General features: G+C 42.3%; 1 protein-coding gene across 2 annotated transcripts; it reads right to left on the minus strand.

Moving 5' to 3' along the window:
* On the minus strand, nucleotides 1–22,553 carry slc38a9 (solute carrier family 38 member 9). Of its 2 annotated transcripts, XM_080509775.1 has the most exons (16): nucleotides 22,505–22,553; nucleotides 22,288–22,422; nucleotides 16,708–16,842; nucleotides 13,457–13,586; nucleotides 11,702–11,820; nucleotides 11,516–11,579; nucleotides 11,300–11,393; nucleotides 9,389–9,559; nucleotides 8,149–8,208; nucleotides 7,562–7,765; nucleotides 6,569–6,676; nucleotides 6,354–6,460; nucleotides 5,571–5,684; nucleotides 4,313–4,461; nucleotides 2,709–2,798; nucleotides 1–1,141 (listed from the first exon to the last, which is right to left on the minus strand). In XM_080509775.1, exons 3-16 carry the CDS (start codon nucleotides 16,803–16,805, stop codon nucleotides 976–978), a joined length of 1,674 nt encoding a protein of 557 aa, XP_080365901.1. In that variant the 5' UTR covers nucleotides 16,806–16,842; nucleotides 22,288–22,422; nucleotides 22,505–22,553; the 3' UTR covers nucleotides 1–975. The 2 variants fall into 2 exon arrangements, with proteins under 2 accessions (XP_080365901.1, XP_080365900.1); XM_080509774.1 differs by having other exon boundaries at nucleotides 22,288–22,533.
* Nucleotides 22,554–23,183: the final 630 nt, after the last annotated feature.

Below are 23,183 nucleotides of genomic sequence, written 5' to 3' on the forward strand. Positions count from 1 at the left end.
ATGTTTTATTGTTTTATTATTTTGAAACGGATTAAAAGTAAACATTTCGGATTTATACACTGAGCTTATTTCCACACACACAACTTCCCTTTTTCTATCCCATCATTAGTAGTATACAATTCCTTAAGCAAAGGGTTTAAAATAGAGGAATCAAGTAAACATGTGCAACATGTAAATCAACAATGCAAAAGAAAAAAAAAAGAAGACTGAAGCGAGAGAAAACATAAATACTGCAGACGTAATAACAAAGGTGCTCTGATGATTCTCTTCTGTGTGAAACAAACAAACAATCCAGCTCTGGTGAATCACAAGCAGCACAGTGAACTCGTTCCATCCTGCAGAGATGCTTTGCGCCACTTGTGGGCAGTAAAAACAAGACTTTTCTTCTTGCCCACTGCACAGGAGGGACGGTGGCTCAGAGGGCTCATTTCAGCCTCCACAGATCACAGAGTCACATTTCACCTCGGACCTTTGAGGAATCCTGACAAACATTTCTTTGCACCAGTTTCTGGGTGCTCCTGAGCTGGTAGAACAGTTATTGCTCTTGCCGAGCTGAGTAGTGTTTGGCTCATTCCAATACATTCTCCAGGAATTAAAGCACCAGAAGACCAGTGAGCCAGCAACATAACAACAAGCTCACACTCAAACGAGTCACACCATCACAGAAAAAACATTTGTAAACAGTCTAAATAGTCCTGCAAAGTGCTGCTCACATAGTTGAAGGGAAAGTGGAGATCCTAGAACTTGGATCAGCCCAAGAAATACATAAAGACTCCTTCCTGTGGCGAGGTCAGAAGTACCCCGGGCTGGATTGCATGGAGAAAATAACCTGGCTTTAACATCGGGTTCCTTTTATTACCTTGAAACAACTGTTGTACACATTTAATCTTCTACCATGGAGGTGCCTGGCTGCAGCCCGCCGTCTGGTTCAGGACCGTGAGAGGTTCCTCGCTGGAAGGTTCTGGAGCTCTGCGGCTACATGAAGAACTGAGCCAGCAGGTTGGCCACGCCCAGAACGATGAGGAAGCTGTGGAAGGCGGCGGAAGGCCAGCGCAGCGTGCCCTGCCGCCTCTGGGAGATCAGCTGCACCAACGCAGGGAACACGAACACCAAGGCCAGGCCACACGTGGCTCCAGAAAACCTGCAGGAGGAAAGCAGCCAACGCTGAGCTGGTGGTCGGCGGGACGGACGTGGACACGACTCTGCTGCACTAGAACCAACCTTCCCGCCATTCAGTCTGGCTTATAGATCATTCAAACCATTCATCAGCTTTTCAGCATTATTTTAAAGGGGGTCATATTATATGTACACAAAGTTTATTGTCCCAATTACAGTTTTTCCTTGATTTCCCTCTATTAGAATATTGGATCATAGCAGCTGCATTCAGAATCTGCTGTGTCTGTGTGAGCTGGACTGGCTCCGCCCACACACGCCCATCTATGGGACGAGGAGGAAGTACTTCCTCTGGTGGCGCCATGTGCCAGAGCAGAGCTGCCTCATTGTGGGAGAGAGTCAAAGGGATTACCTTTATCTACCTTGATTGTGATTGGCTAAACCCCCGATGACACTATAGAGGGTTTCATTTCTGATTGGCTGGTTGGAGTAACACACTTTTGATCAATCTAAACAAGTCAGGGAGAGAGAAAATACTTTCTTCACTTCTGGGGCGTCGTTCCAGGAATGGGGACGATTATTACTGCTGGAAAACCAGTTTAAAGTGAATTTTGCATAATATGACCTCTTTATCATCATCACAAATATTCATTTGTTCATTACGTTTTATTTTGAACATAAATAAAACAAAATAGTGGGTACACTGAAGTGGAACACTCAACCCACACACACACACAAAAAAGAGTAGGATGAAGTACAAGTTTTTTTTCAATTCTATTTGCATCCTGTCTGCGTTTGTTTTTAACCAATCATACTCACAACCATAAAACAAAGCAAATAAACCAACAAACCAAGTAAGTAAAAAGATCAATAAAGAGGTGGTAATGAAAAACACTGAGTGGCTGCTCCACCCTTTTCTTCCCTGTAATTGATGACCACCTCCTCCACAGTCTCCACATACTGAAATGCTAAATGTTTTCAGGGTTCTGCATGCACATGCTGTTTGAATTTTAGTCCCCTTCTTAATTGAAACTCAAACAACAAAGAGTTTCTGGATGTTCCCTGGTAGGGAGTCATTTGTTGCTTTGTACACGACTTGTGCTGTTTGAAAATGAACCAGATCAGTGAGTCTTAATGTTTATGACTGTAAGAATAGTGGAGTAGTGTGATCTCTGTAGTAGTTTGCTTTACTGGGTAATGACGTGCTTTGTGACATTTTGTTTTGTGCGTGTTTACCTTGAGACTTCCAGTTTATTTTTTCACCCAGTATTATCCCAAGCAATTTGGTTTGTCAGTCCCATCTATCTGTATTATTGCACTAATAATCAAACCACGTCTTTAATTGACCCTTTTATTTCTGCAGTTACTGTTCTTAGTAGAAGGTGCAAATCCCCAAAGCAAAAAACATAAAAAATGCTCTAAACTGTTTTGTTAATGAGCTATTGGTGTAAAGATAACTGACAGTAACTGGATAGATAGATATGTATCTTTAAACAGATTAAAACACAACTCGGACCACAGAAACAGCGTCACAATAAATTCTACACTTTAACTTTCAGGAAATCCAAATTAAAAAGACCACTGTTGCAACTTGCCGTATGATGGAGCCGATATTGGGATAAAACTTGGCCACCAGGACTCCAGCTCCAACAATCAGGATGTTGAGTGCCAAAACATGAAAGAAACTGAAGACAAAGAAACAAATGGAATCTGCATTTAATGAACATTGGTTATTCTCTTGTTTTAACGGCAATCTGGGGCATTCCAGTCGAGCATGAATAAAAACAATTAGCTGCCTTTCATTCACAACAATAGTGCGATAACCACAAAAGGAAAAATGATATGTACATTGAAACTAATGATGGTCGACATTCAAACAGAGGTTAATGATGAGCAGCCTCGAGTTAAGCCCTTTTATCATTTCCACTCTTCAATGTGAGAAAACAGGTTTCTCAACCTCACTCCACCTGAGTGGGGCTTTTGGTACCATCTGTCACTCCACCCTTCTCCACAGCCTGTCCTCCACTGGCATCAGCCACACTCCATTAGACTGGTTCACTTCCTCCCTCTCTGGCGACACTCAGTTCACTCCACTTAAATCCTGTAAATCCAGCCCTTCCCCCAACACCACCGGTGTGCCCCAGGGCTCTGTTCTGGGGCCCTTCCTCCGCATCAGTGTTTTTCAACCTTTTTGAGCCAAGGCACACTTTTTTCTTTGGAAACATCTGGAGGCACACCACCACCCGAAAATGTTAAAATGTGAAACTCTGTAGCCTCTATTAACAACATAAAGTCATTCTCATCAACGTTTTATCAACAGGAATCAAATAAATACAGAAAAAAAGTATTTCCCAATTTCTTTTTTTTATTTTCACTCAGTGTGAAACTTGGACCTGATGGACGAAGACAGAACTGAGATCCTGGCAGGAATAGAAGACAGACAAACACCAACATGTCTAGCTCGGAGTTCGAATCCTCCCTTTTCTAAAACTTCTCCATCACTGTCACTGACACAGTACTTTGATACAAGATGGTAGCAGGAGGTGCAGATGAACCACACTGACGTCTGTTAAGTTTCCATTTCACCGGCAAAGTTCTGTGCTGCCATCTAGTGGTGAAGAGTATTTATACATGATTACTCTGCAATACAATGTCGACTGTGAGAGCAAATGTTTTTTTAGAAAAAAATGTGAAATTGGATAATTTTCCACGGCTCACCTGACCATATCTCGCGGAAACACCAGTGTGCCGCGGAGCAGTGGTTGAAAAACACTGCTCTACATCATTTTTCCATTTCCCCTTGGCAATATCTTCCACAAATGTAACATTCATTTCCACTGCTATGTGGATGACATCCAGCTCTACCTCACCAGTAAACCCTTGAACACCCCCCCCCCCCCCTCCCACCCCCCACTCACTGACTACATTGATGAAATAATATGTATGTATGTTCACCCTCAAACGTGTTCTCCTGAGGTTAGCGAGGTTCTGCAAGCCCACTGTATATTAACACGTTCAATCATCCAACAGCACACAGCTGGTGTTAAAATGAGTAGTCCACTACTCCTCCTGAAAGGATTGGTCCAGGATGAAGATCAGGTGTGAAGCCCTGTGTTTGTTGGACTGAGGACTATGATCACCAGTGTACATTGCCTGATTGAGATCTACAACAGAAGCTGTGATATTGCGTTGCCGTTACCTGGGATAGTGATTTCCAAAGATCTGGCCCATCATCTGGACCCGCACCAAGTATCCCAGCAGAGGGTAGACGGTGATCATTTGAAAGAGCAGACAGACCCGAGCCACAAACACCATCACATCACTGGTGGGGAAGTTATCCAAGAAGTTCTGTTGAAACAGGAGCAGCACAATGTTTGTATTGTGGAGAGAAACTGGAGAGTAACACGACTTCAAAGTCTCATCGTAGCCCGTTTTATTTCAATGTAACTTCTGTGAAGAGTCATTCTCCAACAGGAAGATTCAGATTCAGATCCTGCCTCTCTGGCAGTTCACTCAACTTAAATCCTGCAACTCCATCCCCTTCTCCGTCACCACACATGTGCCAAAGGCCTCCGTCCTGCAGCCCCTCCTCCACCTTGGCAATGTCTTCCACAAATATAACATACACTTCCACTGCTACTTAGACACCACTAAACCCTCAATCACCCTCCCACCCGCCTCCCTCACTGACCGGATTTATGAAATAAAAACCCAGTTCACCCTCAACCTCCTTAAATTAAACAGCGATAATACAGAGATTGTCCTCATTGGCACCAAGTCCACTTCATCCAAAACCAGCAGCTTCTCCACCAACATTGATACCTCCTCAATTTCAACCCCCCCCCCTCCAGTTTAAGAGTCAGGGTGTCATCCTCGACAGCACTCCACCATTTCAATCTCCGATCAATAACATTACCCGGTCTGCCTACTTCAAATCGACGAGACATCCATCGTCTCCGCCCCCTCCCCCCCTCCCCCCACCGCCGCCATCTTAGTCCACAGCCTTGTCACCCTCTCCTCCTTGGCCTCCCTCACAAATCCCTAATGGGTCCACAATTCAGCTGCCTGCATCATCACTCGCGCGCCCCTCCATCCTCCACCCCCCCCCCCCCCCCCCCGTCAGATAACACCTCCACTGGCTCCCGGGTCGGGGGGAACATCTTAATCTGGATATGCACAAGTGCAGAACTACTTCCGTGTCAACCAAGGTACATGTAATACCAGTATTCTATAGAATGTTTGAACCTGTGCTCACATGTTCCCAATAGACGCGCACCCCAAGGCTTGCACTCGTGCACTGCACGTCTACTGGGGACAATACGTTAGGTTTTTTTGGAGACAATGACCTTTAAGCCCTCGCAGGTCAGATATAATAACATGATGGGCCACATCTGGCTCACGGGCCTGGAGTTTGACGTGTGTGAGCTGAAAGAAGAACAGAAGCACAGGTATCTTACTGGCTCGATGCAGTCTTTGAGAAGAGGAGGCGAGGGGAAAGCAGCAAAGATCAACACTCCCACATACAGATAGGTCGCTCCGACAAGAAGGTAAGCCACGGAGAGGTCGCGCACCTGGAAACACCAAGACACATTTACTCAGTGTGTCGAGACCAGACATCTGAAGACACACAAACTGTGACAAACAGTCATCAGAACATAAAGCGAGCATCAACACAACCAAGAATTTACAACATGCAAGTCATTTTCTAAGATTCAGCAGCCATATTTTGATATAAGCCACTTTATTTCGCCGCCCTTGCAGCAGCATAGACATTATTTAACAGAATGTGTGATGGGATGAAGGTACATTAGTGCACATGGCAGTCATTTACAAATCCTTTAAAACTGAGTCTATTATTAAGGTTTTTCCCAAACATGATACAACAAGATGCATTTCCTGCTGCAATCAGACTCTTTAATGATCACGAGTGTCTGTGCTTTTGACTGCTGAAACTAAACAGTTGCAATAAAAAAATCAATACATTTCTATTCTTATACAGTCATAACCTGTGGACTTCCTGCTTTCATGTGTTGTCTAGTTTATTTGTGTAATATAAAGTGGCAGAGGGCACAGATTTGAACATTTGTCAGTGAATTTTCTTGCACGTGAAAATGGTTTGTATATTCTCCTAACTGTATAATGTGAAGTGTAAGACCACTACATGTTTACATGACAAGTCCACCGGGCTGTCTGGACTTAATCCACAGTGTGCCGTCCAGAGGGCAGGTGACAGGGCTCACGTTGTTCTCCTGGTGCTTGTTGCTCTTCATGAGCGTGATGATGCAGTTGTGGATGAAGAAAGCCAGAGTGAGGACGCCTGTTAACTGAGGGAACAGCAACCTGAACTCTGCAAAGAGGAAGGCCAAGCTGGATCACACACTGGCCACACTGCTCAAACTGGATGTAGGCAGCAGGAAAGAAAGAGATTTAATGAAGCAATGGAGAAATGTTTCACCTGGGACGTAGACGCTGGTGGAGTCAAACCAGTGGAACTCCAAGTGGAAGCCAAGGCGGACAGCTTTGATGGTGACGAGCACAATCAGGTAGACGACGGATATGGTGCCTGGACAGGAAGGCGAGACACTCACTCACAAACAACACAACACAGAGGTTCAGATTCACAAGTGTTTCTCTCAAGGTGGCTTCTCATGGGGACCCTTGGTTAAATCTCCATCTCAAACAGGTTGTTTTAAAACCAGGATCTGCGAAGGAGCACAGCTTGTCATGCTGAGCAACTTCATTCAAATGTACATGCATGTGCACATTGTATTGCTAAATATCTTTTAAACATTCTCAATACTCCCACCAAAAAATTATATAAAACGTATTTATAGAGCTCATCCAATAACGTACACAGGAATGTATTCTTGAATATTTGATCGTTCCCATTATTTCACTCACAAATTCTGTCCGCCTGAATATTTTCCTTTGCAGCACAAATGTTTTATTGGCTATATTTTTATCTTTGGTGGAGGAGGGACATCTGACATTTTGAATGAAAGAAATTTAGACTGATTTCCTAGATAACAAATCAGACATGCGCTATATCAATTCCAACCCTGGTGAGAAAGGTCCAGGCTGATAAACCTCGTAATACTAGTTTCCACCTCAAGATGGCGCTTTGGATCATTCAAGTAGCTCATGGGGAATAAGTGAACACTACAATGGATAACGTTGTTGGTATAGAATCCAGCTTAAGGCATTTACTCTCATTTAAACCACTGCCACCGGGGACCAGTAATGGTCACATGTTGTACTATGCCATCTCACAGGCCCCCTATGATTCCGTACAGGAACCCAATGGAGGTTGTTCATTCATGCGTCTGCTGGCAGTATAGAGTGGAGTAAACCCTTCACCACCACACCTCCAGTGATAACTGAGACAGTATTCTCACATTTACCCCATCTTTGCTGAAACCTACACTGGTATTTAGGCGTCATGTCCTACCAAGGAAGGTGAACCTGGCGAAGAAAGAAGCCGAGCGGAAGCAGAGCAGCGGCAGCAGCAGGACGATGAGATAAAGCGGGATGGTGTTGGTTTTACTCCAGTAGTGTTCAAAAGACCCGTTGGACGTATCGTTTCCACTGCGGAGGCTCAGCAGGCCAGTGCTGGCATTGCCTCCTGGGTCAGTTGTCGGGTACGGACAGATCACTGGCAAACACAGAAGTTATTACTCGCACAATATATAGCAACCTTTCCTTACATTGCATGTAGTACGAATGTGCTAAATAAACAATGTATATGTGTATAAAACACAGCAGAACAGAAAACAAAAACCTGAGCGTAAACATACTATATAGATATTAAATATTCAACAGTATCAGTGGGATCGGTGGCAGGAGAAACGCCTATCCAGATTACTACATTAATGTCAAGCTCGCTGGACGTAGTTAATGCAGTAGGTAGTAGACTGATTTCCAGGACTGTCAGAGAGTGCACATGTCTCGGAGGAAAAACTACAATATCAACACTATCAAAACAAGGACCCATGATAAAGGTAGAAGCTACATACTTGAGGGGAAGTGGTGGCTCACCTCGATCAGATCCATTGGTTCCAAACTCTGAGTCGGACATGCTGACATTGTGAACATAGCCTGCAGGGGGGAAGAGAGAGAGAGAGAGAGAGAGAGAGGCAGTGGAGAGCTGGACATCACCCTGCTTCGCTCAACATGACACTGAGCAACCAGAGAACATCGTTCTGATAGACGACTCTTATGATGCTAATCCACTAATACAGTACATCACACGCCATGTTTAGCTGTGGTATGTTTGCGACATGGTAAACATGAGCTCAAAATTCAGTTGGACTATGTGGAGTTTAAACAAACCTCATATTTATGCATTAATTTCTACAAACCCAGCAATGTTTGAGCAGAACTATTTACAGCGTCCTTTTGTCAAGGTTTCACATTACTACATTATAATACGGATTACATTAATACAGAACACTGCATTAAAAGACAATATATTTAAGGAGAGGAATCAAAAAGAGAATGGGAGAAATTAATAATATTTCACTGAATTCCTGTGAAATGATGATACAATTAAAACATGGATGTCAAAAGGCCTTACCACCTTATCATTTCATCATCATAAAGGGACATTCTAAAGTTTTGAATTGAAAAAAAAGAACGATCCTGAACAATATAGCTTTTATAGAGTTTGACACGACTTTAAGCAGAAATCAAAGCACTTCCAGAATCAGTGGAGACATAAATCCTGCATCGGCATGGAAACCTGTCTACTGCAGTAGGACCACCTCCAAACTTTATGAGTATGGGTCAATCTAACCCAGGAAATATCTGCAACTTCAGAGGAGGGGCGGGAAACGATACATACAGTACAATGGAATTTAACCTGTTTGAACATGTGGAGTTATTTCTGTTGGGAAAATATCATTTGATTCTTGATTTATTTCGCCTTTACAGAAAAGACTGCTGTTGGGAGGCTGCGTGGGGTGAAAGGAAGCCGACCATTATCGCTCTAAAGTACACCTTGTCCAGCGTTTACCACTGAGACACTTCTCTTGTGGAACATATTCACCTGAAGTAATCAGAATGGCTTCTCCTCATGACAAGAATCACTGCCACTGCTGAAGTGCAAGTGAAAGAGGAGTCCAGCCTCCAAAAGTGAAAACCTCAGCAGTAGTGAAATGAGCAGCTTGTTAAATTAAAAAAAAGAACATTATACAATGATCACGAGACTCGTTCAGCAGATGACCGCTCCCATCTGGAAGTCATCCAGTGAATTCCAGATGGGAGCGGAGCGACTTACTGTAGATGAACTGTCCCGTGTTGAAGAGGAAGTTGGACATGAGGACCCAGTAAACCACCATGGCTCCAATCAGAGACACCATGGAGAAGACCAGGCTGGACCACTGACCAAACTTCCCAAAGTAGTAACGGCAAACGTCAGGAAACTCCCAGTCGGACGTGTCCACGTAGGCTGGACAAAACACACACATCACATGTTCTGGTGAGAAAAGCCGTGGAGGCTCCAACTAAAACCATTTCTCATGTGGTGACGGCTGTGCCACTGTAATGAGCTCAAACGCTGGTTGTTTTATCATTTCAAATGATTCACAGCTACGCCGTAGCAATAAAAGCCATTGTAAAGCAGCTGTGGTTAAAACAGCCGAAGCAGAAAGGACTCCCGTCTTTGAAGTTGGCGCTCCGGAGTGTTGTCATGAAGTCTGCAATGAAAAGAACTCACAGCTCTTTCTGTTGCCTTTATTGTCAGTCCTCATGGATATCGTTACCGTTTGTCAGAGCTGATGGCAGCACTGACAGTCAATTGGACCCGTTTTCCACCGAAAAGAACCGACTGGGAGACACAAAACACTTCTGACATAGAAATGAAGGCAGCACTGTATATATCGCTATCCCCCCCCCCCCTTGTCCTGTTGGGCAGCTTGGGTAGAAAATAGTATGTGATTGAGAGCCTTCTGATGTCAGAACAGTTTATTTTAAATGAGTCCAGCCTCTACCTGACAGAGATTTCCTCATAACTCCACATCAAAGAACCATGGGAACACTTTACACAGAAACTTGCAGAGAACATGGCAGACGGTTGAAACGGGGATATCAGGATTCTTCCCGTTTCCTGTGGAGCCTAGAATTAGGATATATTTACATAAACCACACCTGGACCTTTTTAAAATGATCCAAACTTTCCATTACATCTCCACTCTTTAAAATACACCTTGTCTTTTGATAAGTCGTCTTTATCAAGACCGAGACTCGAAAAACCCAACTGTTTAGAACATCTGGAATCCTCAAACAACACCTGGCATCTTCAAAACAGATGCAGAAGGTTTTGTATTCAACAAATCCTGGTGAAACCACACTGGACTCTTTAATCCAGACCATCTGAGATGCAGTCAACCTGAATTCTTTGTAAAGGCCTTTTTTTTAAAGAAAATACTTTTTTACCGAAATGTGCAACACAACATTCACACTTCCTAATGATTAAACTGCCAGTTAAAGGGCTAACAAGCATGAGTCAATGTGGCAGAGTTAGTTTGAGATCATTCTGTACGTCTAATAACCCAGAACTAATTAAATATGATCAATTTGATGGAAAACACGTCACTCTGTCCAATCGTTTAAAAATTCTTGTGACGCATGTTCAGAGATCTGCATTTATTAAGAATCTTGATACAATGACCTCAAATGTGAATGAAGTGAGAAGAACTCAAAGAAATGTGATGACGTGGAGGGTGTGAGTGATGTGACGTGTCGTCAGTGTGAAGGCTGGCGAGAACACGCTAACAGAGACACTCCTGCAGGGAAACACGTGCTCAACAGACACGTTAGTGGGGAAAGAGCAGAGCACAGTGGAAAGACGGTCCTTCACCTGGAATTGAAAGGAAGAAAGTAGTTCAATGAAGTGAATAAGAGCAGTCGAAACCTACAAGTCAATCAATTTTAATGATCCATATTCAAACGTTATGCCTCATTGGTAAAGGTTTTGGGAGGCTCCGTTTCTGAGCTGAGCGGCTGTGCGTTCAGAAAGCGTATTCACTGTACCGAGACAGTTAACACCCTTCATTCTTCATGCATTTACATGTCCCACTGGAGGTAGTGGGTGTTTTCTCCCCCCATGGACCTTCCTGCAGGACTTGTGGATCGTTATTATGGTGCTTCATGCTTTTTCTTAACCGAGCTAAACGGTTGCTGGACTTACGTATTGCCTTTGGTGATTTGAGAACGATGTAACAGCAGTAGAGCATCAGTAGACCGGTGAAGATGAGGATGAGGACCCCCAGGGTGAAACCAGCCTAAGGGGACGAGGTCAATTTGTTTCTCTTCTGGGGGGATTAATTCAACGCTATTGTGCAATTTAAAATGACCCAAACAATATTCATTTTACTGCTTGGAAAAGTGAAATTGCGCCTTTCACCTGCTTTATACCCCAGGGTATGCTGAGAATAGACGTGCCCATCATCGTGTTCCATATCGCAAATCTGAGAGAAGGGAAGAGCAGGTGTTCAAAGACGTCAAATAGTCTTACGTTGGGTTGGGGTTTTTTTTTAAAAGGGTGTTGCTCTGGTGGGTTTTCTGACCGACGCCGACAGTGCTCACTTACATGGTAATGATGCTTGGGTTTTTGGAAGCATAGTCACTGCCTGGCACCTTGAACGCTGTTCCAAGAGGACTGTAGATGTAGATCTCCTCTGGCCCGGGAATCACATGGTTCGGAGGACTCTGGTGAGGAAAGGAACGGAATCAAATTCCCCGTTATCAAATAAAGGGGGGAAAAAAAAGTCACGTGAAGGCCATACTTTGTTAAATATGCTGCTCTAGGCTGAGACCAGTGGTTCCTATCCTGTGATCTGCTGGAGGAGCATGAGAGGTCACGGGAGGTCAGACCCAGGAAGTGGGTTTGTCCACAACCTTATTTAGACATCGTCTGAAAGACAAAATGGCTTGGACCTTCTGTCATAAACCCAACTTCCCAGTCCTGTAACCATTGGTATTCATCTTTCTGTGTACATTGAGGATTCTTGGTGCTCTTTGTCTCGTGCCACTGAGCGTAGCTATATTAGAGTGTCCCTCCAGTTAAAGGGAAGCTGTTCCTCCCCAGGGTCTCGTGCTGCTCAAGGGCAGATACCTGCTCTCTACTTGATTAGGTTTTACCCTCACAAGTCACACAATTTGATTTGGCTCCAGCAATTCCATTAATTACCAGGCCAGAGGTTGTCAGTCATCGACACATCTGACTGCTTCTGAGTTCACTGGAATCACCTTTGTACATTCTCAGATAAAATGAACCATGCAGCATTTTGTATGTTTGCTTCACCACGTCCACTCAAATGCTGTACATACAAACTCTACATTGCTCATCCAAGACTCCTTATATAGTGTCCCTGCAAGTGGTGTTTCAATAAGAAAATCCTATTCAACCAGACAATTTTAGAAAAGAACAAAATGCAAATACATTTAAAACTTACTACATTTTTGAGCCTCAGTTAATTTCTAGCATATTTTGCCATATTTTCACAATTGAAAGAAGCCTTGCTGTCACTGCATATAATTATAACGCTTGCATGGTTACAAAACTCCAACAGACTTGTATGTGCAGGTCCACAAAGATACCAACCGCCATTTACAATAACATTTGATGTGAAAGTCATTTGGTCGGTGTGAGAAGGTACGTGTGACATGACAGCTGACAGACAGCCGCATCAATTTCTCCTTCATCATCTTACATTTTGTTGGCCAGTCTCCTCTGAAGAGCTGCGCCCTGCCTGCTGGCACAAGCCACCATGACAGGAGGTGCATTTCATCCTTTCTGCACTAAAATAGTATAGCAGGAGAGATGGTGCACCACTTTTAATAGAGCCAAAAACTACTAACCACATCACACACCGCTTCTCACCTGCAGTGTGGAGGACAACACACACATCACATGCAAACCAATGCGGATGTGTGTTTCTTCCACTTGTCCACTGTGAGACGCCTTGAGCACACAGTGTGGGTGTGATGCTGGTGGTGTGTTATCATCATCTTTATAGCCAGTCTATTTAAAATGTATGTATTTAAAACAACAGTCGATACCACTCATGTCTTTATCATGATACCTATTAATATGTGTATTTCACACTGGATCAAAGCTTTCCCAGGTGTTTCCTATCTGCAGAGGTTCATGTCATCAAAAGTAGTCCAAGGAAGGACAAATAAGTGTATCAGCATATACAACAAATCTAAAAAAAAAAACAAGAAGTTCCTGTAGCTCAGTTTGCTGGTTTGATAGAAATAGAAATATGTTAAGTAAGGAGCAACTCCATGGCATAAGAAAGGGCGTGCTGATGAATGTGGACTTGCAGAGAGCTTCACCTACCAAGAGCCTGTCGGAGGAGCCGGTCAGCTTGCTGTAGTAATGGACTCTGCTGTTCAGGATGGCTGCCTCAGCAGAAACCCTCTCCTGGGGGTCGTCACCCAGAATGTTCCTGGGCTCCACGTGGAAAGGCCTGGAAGAAGCAGACACGGCTCATTTAATCAAGAGCCGGCACAGTTTTAAGGATAACTTAAACAAAAGCTTGCAGGATTCGTGACATTGTCAGTTGTTTGAGATGATGTATGAGCCGAAATGTGATTAACAGCTATCAAGATTTAGAATTTAAACAAAACTACAACTTCACGAGAGAACCCACGTGGTTTAAAATGACACACACGTCTTCCTGGAGGAGACCGTTTGCAAATCTTCCTGGACCAGAATGCTAAGTGGCCACTGTGAAATACCTGACTGGATTAAAACTCACACAAAGTGCTAATACAGTAGAGAATGGTGCTAAGGCAGTGCCAAACTCACACGTAGGCACGCGCACTGCGAACATCTTAGTATTCGCATGCCAAGTGAATTCCAGGAAGCCACACTCAAGAGACAGTAGCTTGTTTATGATCCTGCAGAGACAGACATGCTCCCGGAGCGGGCTCAGCTGACCGTGGTCACCACAGCCAGGGATCCCCCAACGCCCTACTGTCATCTAGCTCACTGTCATCTAATGCATTACTCTTTCTAAACCAGTAATCACATTAAAGTTACTCCTCCAAGTCACTATGCGTTACTATTATAGCGTCCAATAAGAGGGGTTTCTTGTCTGCAAAGCTGCTTTATTATTAAACAGAACAAACACACACGCATGTACGCACACCGACTGGCTCGACCGGTGCGTTCAGGTGACAAAAAAGATGGAAACTAAAAACAATCAATAAACCTCGTCATTGCAACAAGAACAAAACTGCAGAGACGTTACACCACTTTTGTCATTTTCCTGAGTAAAAAGATATATTGGCAGGAAACCCCTCCCTTTTTACAATCAATCAATCAATCGATGACTTAATTTGTCCCCGGGGGGCAATTAAATGGTAGCTTAGAGCAAATAACTGAAAAGATAAATAATGCATCAACAGACGACAACTACTTCTCTGGGTAAAAAAAAATAGCAGTAATAGTAAAAATGTGATAATAAAACTATAAGTCAGATATAAATACAACAAAGATGAAGGTCAAAGGTTAAATATGTGTAAACCTGGTGCAGGAGGCGGAGATCAGCAGAGTTTTTCCACTTTCGTGTTGAGACGATGGGAGTTTTGTCGGCAGCTGCCGAAAGTAACTAAAATAAGTCACTAGTAATCTAACTTACTTTCAAAACAAGTCATTAGTAAAGTAACCAAGTTACTTTTTCAAGGGGTAACTAAGTAACCAGCAATCCGATTACTTTTTCAAGGCAACTGTGGCACCACTGATCACAACTGTGTGCATCTCTTCAGTTCTTAAAGATGCAGGTTCAGGAAGCTTTAATGAACTCTGTCAACACGTCGTCCACGTCAGAGAGCAGAACAAACTACATTGTGAGATGAAATAAACAACTTATCACTACATGAAAGTAAACAGTGTGTAGTGCTCAATACAAGAGATGGGCATTAAAAAGTCTGCACTGTGTGAGAATATACATTTCAAGGGAGAAAGAAATGTAGAATGGAATGTTTTTAGAGAAATTAAGGTGCTCAGTGAGAGTATATGATGCAGAAAGGTTGGAGAGCTACTTCAGGTTTTACTGAGGGACTCACCAGGAAAAGCCTCTTATTAGCTCCCACCATAAATTCCATTCATTGGCCGTGATTAAGCCGTTTAGAGCAATATCTTTAAATGTGAAAGTACAAGAAGTTCACCATGACCATCTGAACCTCAGCACTCAAAAGACTGAAGACCATAGAGACCTAAGATATTATTGGACTTCTTATTTTGTGGATACAGAATTTATTTCGAGCTTCTTTCATTTGTTCACCTCCTCACTTTAACTCTTCATTTCTTTGAGGGAACCTCAACAAAAAGGATTTACAACAATCTAATTCAACCAAAACTGAGTTAACTGTGTTCAGAGACTGTATTCATCAGTTTAGTCCAGGTCTCTCCATCTAGTCTGTCCTGAACCTCGGATTCAGACCCAAGAGACAGAAAACATTGAGTCTCCTTGACTCTCTATTGGAGTTTTTCATGTCTGTCTTGTTTTAGTCCGGAGCCCCTAGTGGCCAGGGAGGGAAAATAAAAAGTTGAGGGCTTGGGCCTTATTTTTCACCATGTGGACATTACATAGTGGATTTCTGCTCCTTTCACTTTATTTCTGGATTGTCTGAATCAAAAGCTTCAACATGAGGAGGAATGGAGGTGTAGAATGATAGAACGCAGCTCTACAGCCGTTTATAATGGAAACCTACGTAAACACACGCTGATTAAAGTTCTATTTCACATGAAGCCATTAAAAGACTCATTTTATGGTTAAAAAATACAGCTTTCATTTACAGTAGAATGTAGTTTGGTTTTTAGTTGCTGATGAACCAAAAGTATCACTTCATTATAAAGTTCTGTTAGAAATGAATATTGAAGCGTCTGGTAGCAGAGCGCCCCCTGCAGCTACACCCTGCATTGCACAGCGGCTGCAGCAGCTCAGCCTGCGGTCAGAACGATAAACAAGACATGAAAGTGAAGTTAGTTACAATGAAAAGCGTGAAAACAATGGAAAACTGCTTCTAAATTCTATATCTCACGCAGCTGAGAGCACAGTGGAGGAGCTCTGTATCTCCAGAGCCACGGCGCCGTTATCACGGATTAAATTACCTCATTCCCTCCCATTATTAACTTCAGGAAGTGACTTATTATATCGTTCCCACGCGTAATTTTTTTCTATATAACCTCTCCAGATCTCCGTGTTCATTGTAGTTTTCAGAAAGCCGGTTCGCGTCTGTTCCACCTTGTCAGTAGTGATAACTCCAGCAGTAACTCCGCCCCCCCATGATGACACGTCAGGCTCCAGCCTGGTTCCTCTCTGGCCCAACAAAGAAGTGCAGCCAGCGTAGCACCAGGCTAGCTCCTGTTTAGCACCGGCTTTGGCTTTGGCAAGACAAAGAACTGGTGCTAAATCTAGTCCTGGCTCTGATCTAGAACCTGGTTCTTTCCAGTGGAAAAGCTCCTATAGTGTATTGAGAGTAGCTCAGGCAGGTTTTCAACACCAGATGGGCAGCAGGAGCCCCCAGGAGACAGCTATTGAGTGATACGTGCTGCAGACACGGCAGTGACAGGTGCTTCACCTTTTAGCCTTGAAGTCCAGCGAGTCGGTGGAGCCTCGGTGTGAGTAGGTCTCTCCTGTTGGCTCAGAGCTGAGCAGCGGCTTGCCGTCGTCCTCCATGATTCCCCGCTAACGCTTCTCAACTTTCATCACCTGACTTGGAGGGAAAATGTCAGAAAGTCTCATCAGAAGAAAACACAGTGGTGGTGAAGCATACAGACTTTCTGAAAGCACTCGCAGCTGGAATGAAAAATCCCCTAACAGAACAAGGAAAACATGGAAAACAGGGCTTTGAATGTGAGCGTGTCCCATTTAAAACTGAACAACCAAGAATGTGTCGCTGTGGAATTAATCCCGTCCCTACAAATGCAGTTTTTTTTTTTATTATTGGACTTTATAAACCACCAAGTGCAAGTGACTCTATGATGACCTTAGAAGAATGCAACAACACAGAGGTCATTCTAATGGGGGACTTCAAGGGGAAAAGGGAAAAAACTTAAAGCCATCATTGATCATATACTCTTGAGCAACTTGTTAGTGGCTCAACCAGGATTGATAACAACTCTACAACACAAACCGATCTGATGTTTACCAACAAACCTGACAGAATAAAAAAAACGTTAAAACCTTTTAACTGGCTCGTCAGATCATAATTTAACTGTGATTGCAAGAAAATTAACTCAATTGAGATTCAGAAACTGGTCATATCCAAATAATTACCTCCAAGTAATACAATTTTGGTGAATCATGAATTAAATAACACAAATTGTGATAAAATATTATGTTCTGCCTCTCAATCATTTACTGTTAAAAATAACCTCTCTCATAGAAAAGTTCTCAGTAAACTTGAAGAAAACGAGGTTCCAAAACCAATTTGCCATGTTTTAACAATAACCTATGGCAACGAATGAAAAAGAGGGATGCAGCCCTAAAAGGGCTACAAAAACTAAACCAGATACAGCTTGGTTGATGTATAAAAGCTGTAGGAATAAAGTTACTAAAGAAATGAAAATATCAAAATCACAGTTTTACCTTAAACTACTAACTGATGCAAAAGGTACCAGGAAAGAAATGTGGAAAAATATCAATCAATGGAAGAGAAAAGCATCATTCAAAAGACCTCAAACTCCAACTGTAGGGGAAGTTGACTGAAGATACTTCATCATCGCCTCAGTCTTCAATTCATATTTGATTGCGTCACTTAAAGAGAGAGGAAAGCGTCGTCACGGCAACACAAGGACTTGATCTCCAACAAGTTTGTGTTGAGCAAGTGCTTAAAATAACACGGTCTTGAAAGAAATTCCAAAAGTAAGGACACTTACAATCTTAATACATTCATTAAAACACACTCATTCAATTCATCTTTCAATCACCTGCAGTGTTTTCCCCCTCAAACTGGAAACAGGCTGTAGTTCCCCCAATTTATAAATCTGGAGACCCCATGACATTGCCAACTAATGGCACATAAGTATTACCCCTATAATTTCAAAGATTGCAGAGGAAATGGTGTCTGAACAAATTCCTACCATTTAAATACTTGGTAATGGCTGGCAGCCGTACAGTTTGGCGTCAGGAAGGTCTACTCCACTGAAACTGCAAACCTACATCTAACCATAATATCCTTGATTCTAAACTTTGACACTTTCAGTTTTGGGGTAAAACACGAGCTTGGATGACCTCATACTTGTCCAGTAGGACACAGTGTGTCAAAGTGAAAGATGTCTGCTCCTGGGATGCACAATGGGCGTGCCCCAGGGATCTGTGCTAGGCCCCTTACTCTTCAGCCTCCATAGAAACCATCTGCCACAACACTGCCACGGTGTCCAATTACCACTTTATGCTGATGATACGATTCTGTATACTGATGCTAAAAACAGTCACCTGGCAGCTGATAAACCAACAAAAGCATTAGTGTCTGTGGCTGAAGGCCTCAAACAGTCTTGCCTGAGCTTGAACATAAACATAACAAAAGCCATGTTCTTCTCCAAACCCAATGTCAACACCCAGGATAAAGACATTTTCTTTGAGGGGAAAAGATAAACACTGTGTCTGAATTTAAATATCTTGGGGTAATGCTAGATTCCAATTGTAATTTCAAAGGACATATCAAGAGCGTGACAAAAACTCTCCGATACAACTTGATTAACGTCAGACAGACCTCAGGTCTCGTCTTTCTTTGGAAGCAGCCAGGACATTTATGCTCCAATTTTCTCCCACTTGTCCTTCTGTATTACCTGCTGGAGACAAACTGGAGAAACTTAGACCACTTGAGTCAGCGCATAAACAAGCCTTAAAGGTCTTTGATTTAAAAAAAAAAAAAAACTTTCACGCACCACCATTGTAACATCTTGGATAAATACAACTTTCTAAGTGTCGAGAATTTGAGTCTTCTCAAACGTATGCATGTTTTTCAAGATTTTAAATGGCCTGCTCCTGGCTGTTGACCAAATGTTGTCTACCAGCGTTCTATAAACTCCATTAGATCAACCAGAGTTGCTTGTTTACACGACTGCACCATGCCATTCCGCTGTTACACTTTTGCAGTGAAGCCCAGTGGAACAGGCTGCCAGACGCTAGCAGGACATGTTCCACCATCAAGGGCTTTAAAACAGAGATTAAGAGACACATGAAAAGTATCCAGCACTGCACTCTCTGATCAATACCATGTTCCTCTTCGGTCCAGTACTGGCCTCATGTTGGTATTTTTAATACGGACTGCAGATGAGAAGTAGTAATGGCAACATTCATGTTTGAATCATACACCATCCCTTTTAAATAAATACATGAAATGAGAATTGAGACTTCACGGCATTTTCACCTGGTCATCAAAACCAACTGGAAGGAAGTGGGCAGAGTGAAACCGCTGCTCTGACTTGAGCCAACTTCTAATCTCTCTCAAAGCTGATTTCTGTGACCCTCCTGCTGGGCCAGGAGTTAACATGAGCTGCTGGCACCACATTTCTAATCAAACGGACTGCAATTCACTTTGCAGCACAAAGTTTTGAAGAATAAAGTTACATTTAGAGCAACTTTGTGAACCAACGGGTTCGTTTCCAAAATGGCTGCAAACGACATGCTAGGCTACACTTGTAACTTTTTCAACAAATCGTAATTGTGGGGGACGTTTCAGTGCAACGTACTTTAATACTGGAGTATAATTCTGATTATTTAAAGAAAGAATGCACCTTTTACTCAGTTACACTAGGTTTCATGTCATTTGTTACCCTCAAGTTCAGGTGGAATATATTTAAATATCCTCATTATGTTGCTCAAGTTGGGACTTCATGATGAGACGTCATATACAGCCACATGAGACTGAGCCTCCATGTTAACGTCAAGAATTTGAGAGGTTTTTTTGGGACCAAGTACAAAAAAAAACTTCTGCTCACTGATGCACATTTAGCTTGATGTGAATGGATGTGTTTAAATGTTTTGCAGTCGGGGCAAAATTTCGATGAAATTAATACATTAGCAAAGTCAGCGAAATGATTACGCAAAACGCACACACAGCAAACCTCCTCCCTGCAACTGTGCACCAGTAAACATTCTTAAACCAGCACTGTGGGGACAAGAAAAGACGTTTTCTCTCTAAACCAGAAAAGGAAAACAAACCAAACCCGTCCCGTCATCCAGAGAAGGCAATGCAGCTCCTCATCCAGGAGTTGTTGTGACACCGATCAAAGACCTCTTATTGAATACACACATTCCATTTTGGGAACAACTTTTAAAACACCTTACTTTCATTTTTGCGAAAAAAATTTTTTTGACTGTTTTCTGAAGGATTTTCCTTTTTTCCAGACTCGTCTTAAGTAAGATGTTTTTTGGAGTGGACAAAGGAATGCAACGGCGGTAAAGTTAATGCTGTGCTGAAATCACTGATTTCATAAGGCTGACAAAGCAGCCTTTCACTGTGGTGGTAGACTCACTGGTTTTCATGTTAATCTCTTCCAAGTCGCCATTAAAGGAGTGTTGTCAGTGACGTGTGTGGCAGCTAGTTCTTCCTTTAATGGGAAGTCGGGACTAAATGTCCTCTCTATATACATGGTGAAGATTACTGATGTTTAGAAAATGAGGACTTCCAAAAAAAAAACAAATGTCAACACAACAGTGTTCTCACGTCTCCCACTTTAAATAAGATTTGAGGGAAACCAATAAACAAATAGTTTAAATGAGTTGAATAATTCTGAATTTGTAACATACATGAGCCAGAATTATTAATTTTTATGAACGTGTTTCTACTCTGGATAATGATAAGTGAAACTATGATTGATGTTAATACATGTGAACGAAAAGTCAGAAGAAAACAATAATTTTGATCTTTTTTAATAATCTAGGGAAATTAGATCAAGATATTGTTGATTATCAAACTGTTGGAAGTGAAAACGATTGAATACAGGAGGGTTATAACAACAATATGTATGACTAACTAATCCTCAGTGATCATAACTTCCGCTCGCCAGCGGTAAAAGACATTTAAGAGATCACCTGATTTGAAGCCATAAAAACAAACTTCACTGATCCAAACACCAGAGAGGTTGCTGATAGATAAGCAATTGCTGTTTTTCACACTTTGTGTTCGTTTACAAGTCATACTAAGAAGTAATGCTATTGATTGTGTGTTCTGGACAGCGTTGTGTGAACTTTGGAACTGGAAGGATTTCAATGACCCTAAATAAACTGGTGAGGATTTTTTTTTTTAATACTCAGGTGATCTTGAGAGTCAAAACCAGGCCTGCCGATGGCTTTCTTCTTCTTCTTCTTCAATTATATCCAACTTCTATATACTTGCTGCAGGAGGAATCTCATGACATGTGACAATGTAACCACACCAGTGACACTCTAATGATGCTATTGCTTCGACACGTTCCACAAAATAAAGTCAATCTTGAAGTGTATGAATACATTTATAGAAATATGTCTGTTTTAACCAGGAGCCCTTTTGCAATATAATCCGTTATGCAATCATGTTTAACTACAATTTTCAATTTTCAGGAAGAGCATACGAGCCAAGTGGGTTTCCTGAGCTGCATGAGGCCTCTGGTTTAATCTGTAAACCTACTTTTACCTCAGTGTACACTTGGTTCACCTCCGTAACTTACATTGGAGCAGGAAGGTTTGCCGAGAGACCGCATTCCTCCCATTCTAGCTGATATTCACTGGCTTCCTGTTAGATCTAGAATACAATTAGAAGTCCCTCTTTAAACCGATAAAGCTGTGAACAACCAGGTCCGATCATAACTTAAAGAGCTGTTTGACCCATATTACCCAGAAGAACTGGTTCTCTGAGTGCTGCTAAATGGAGGTTCCTGGGTTTTCTGAAAGTAGAATAGAAGCCAGAGCCTTCAGCTCTCAAGCTCCTCTCGCGTGGAACCAGATCCTAGTTCCAGTTAAAGAGGCTGACACAGTCTCTACTTTTAAGGCTGGTCTCAAGATTTATCTCATAAATAAAACTTACATTCCAGGCTGCTTCAGGCCAACCTGGAGCATTTCCTAGTCTAAACACACACTGAGTGTGAAATGGTTGATTTGTGACAATCGTGACTTTATAATGTAGATGAAAATGAAGACATATTGGATGAAGGAGAAGATCATTTGAACTCACTGGTCGTCTGCGGTGAAGTGTTGTTTCCTCTTCAGCTCATCTCAGGTCTGCTGCCTCAGCAAATGATTCAGCCACAAAGTTCGACAGAAGAAAATCAGTGGAACCTTTTTCAAAGCAGTCCGAGTCCGCGGCGCTCTGAAGGTGGAGGATAACACTGTTTTAATCGCTTCAAGGATAAAGAGGAGTCAAAAAAGTGACCCGAAGAAGTGATAACAACATTTCTCTTCTTCTTCTGCGCCCCCTTCTGCGCCTCCTTCCTCTTCTTCTTCTTCTTCTTCTTCCGCTTCCTGCTTTTATCTGGTTCTTCTGCGGGTTGACCGAGAGCGCTCATGCTCATTCTCGCCCCCTCGTGCTAATTAGCGCCCCCTGGAGATGGGCAGGCGTACAGCACAAAGTATGTTGTGCAGATTTCTTTTTTATACACAACAAAATAAACGACAGTAAAATCTATTTTTTTAAATTCAGTTAAAGTATACAACGTAAAAACACAAATGCTGTGATTATGATGATTACATATTTCCCCGTTTGTGAGATCAATAAAGAATGATCTTATCTTATTATCATTATCATTATTATATTACTAGAATTTAATGAATAATACATTTGAATAAAATTACAATTAGAATTTCTATAGGTATAATCAATAACAAACTCATTATATATGTGTATATATATAGACGTGTGTGTGTGTGCGTGCGTGCGTGCGTGCGTGTGTGTATATATGTTGAACACATTTGCATTTAGCACTATGTATACACACATTGATTATTATTAATACTATTTCTACGAGGAGTAGTAGTATTAGTATTAGTAAGAAGAGGAGGAGGAAGAAGAAGAGTATTGGCAGGAAGAAGTGAGTAAATAAATAAATAAATAGCAAACACCTGTTCCGTCTT

The sequence above is a fragment of the Blennius ocellaris genome, assembly GCF_963422515.1.
Source record: "Blennius ocellaris genome assembly, chromosome: 15".
NCBI classification, from domain to species: domain Eukaryota; kingdom Metazoa; phylum Chordata; class Actinopteri; order Blenniiformes; family Blenniidae; genus Blennius; species Blennius ocellaris.

Excerpts from the sequence above, each read along its gene's own strand:
- slc38a9 (XM_080509775.1), bottom strand. The coding sequence starts at position 16,805 with ATGGAGGACGACGGCAAGCCGCTGCTCAGCTCTGAGCCAACAGGAGAG. Across the intron at positions 8,209-9,388 it reads CACGGGACAGTTCATCTACA|GCTATGTTCACAATGTCAGC; the intron begins GTAAGTCGCTCC and ends TCCCCCCTGCAG. Across the intron at positions 6,677-7,561 it reads CGCCAGGTTCACCTTCCTTG|GCACCATATCCGTCGTCTAC; the intron begins GTAGGACATGAC and ends CTTCCTGTCCAG.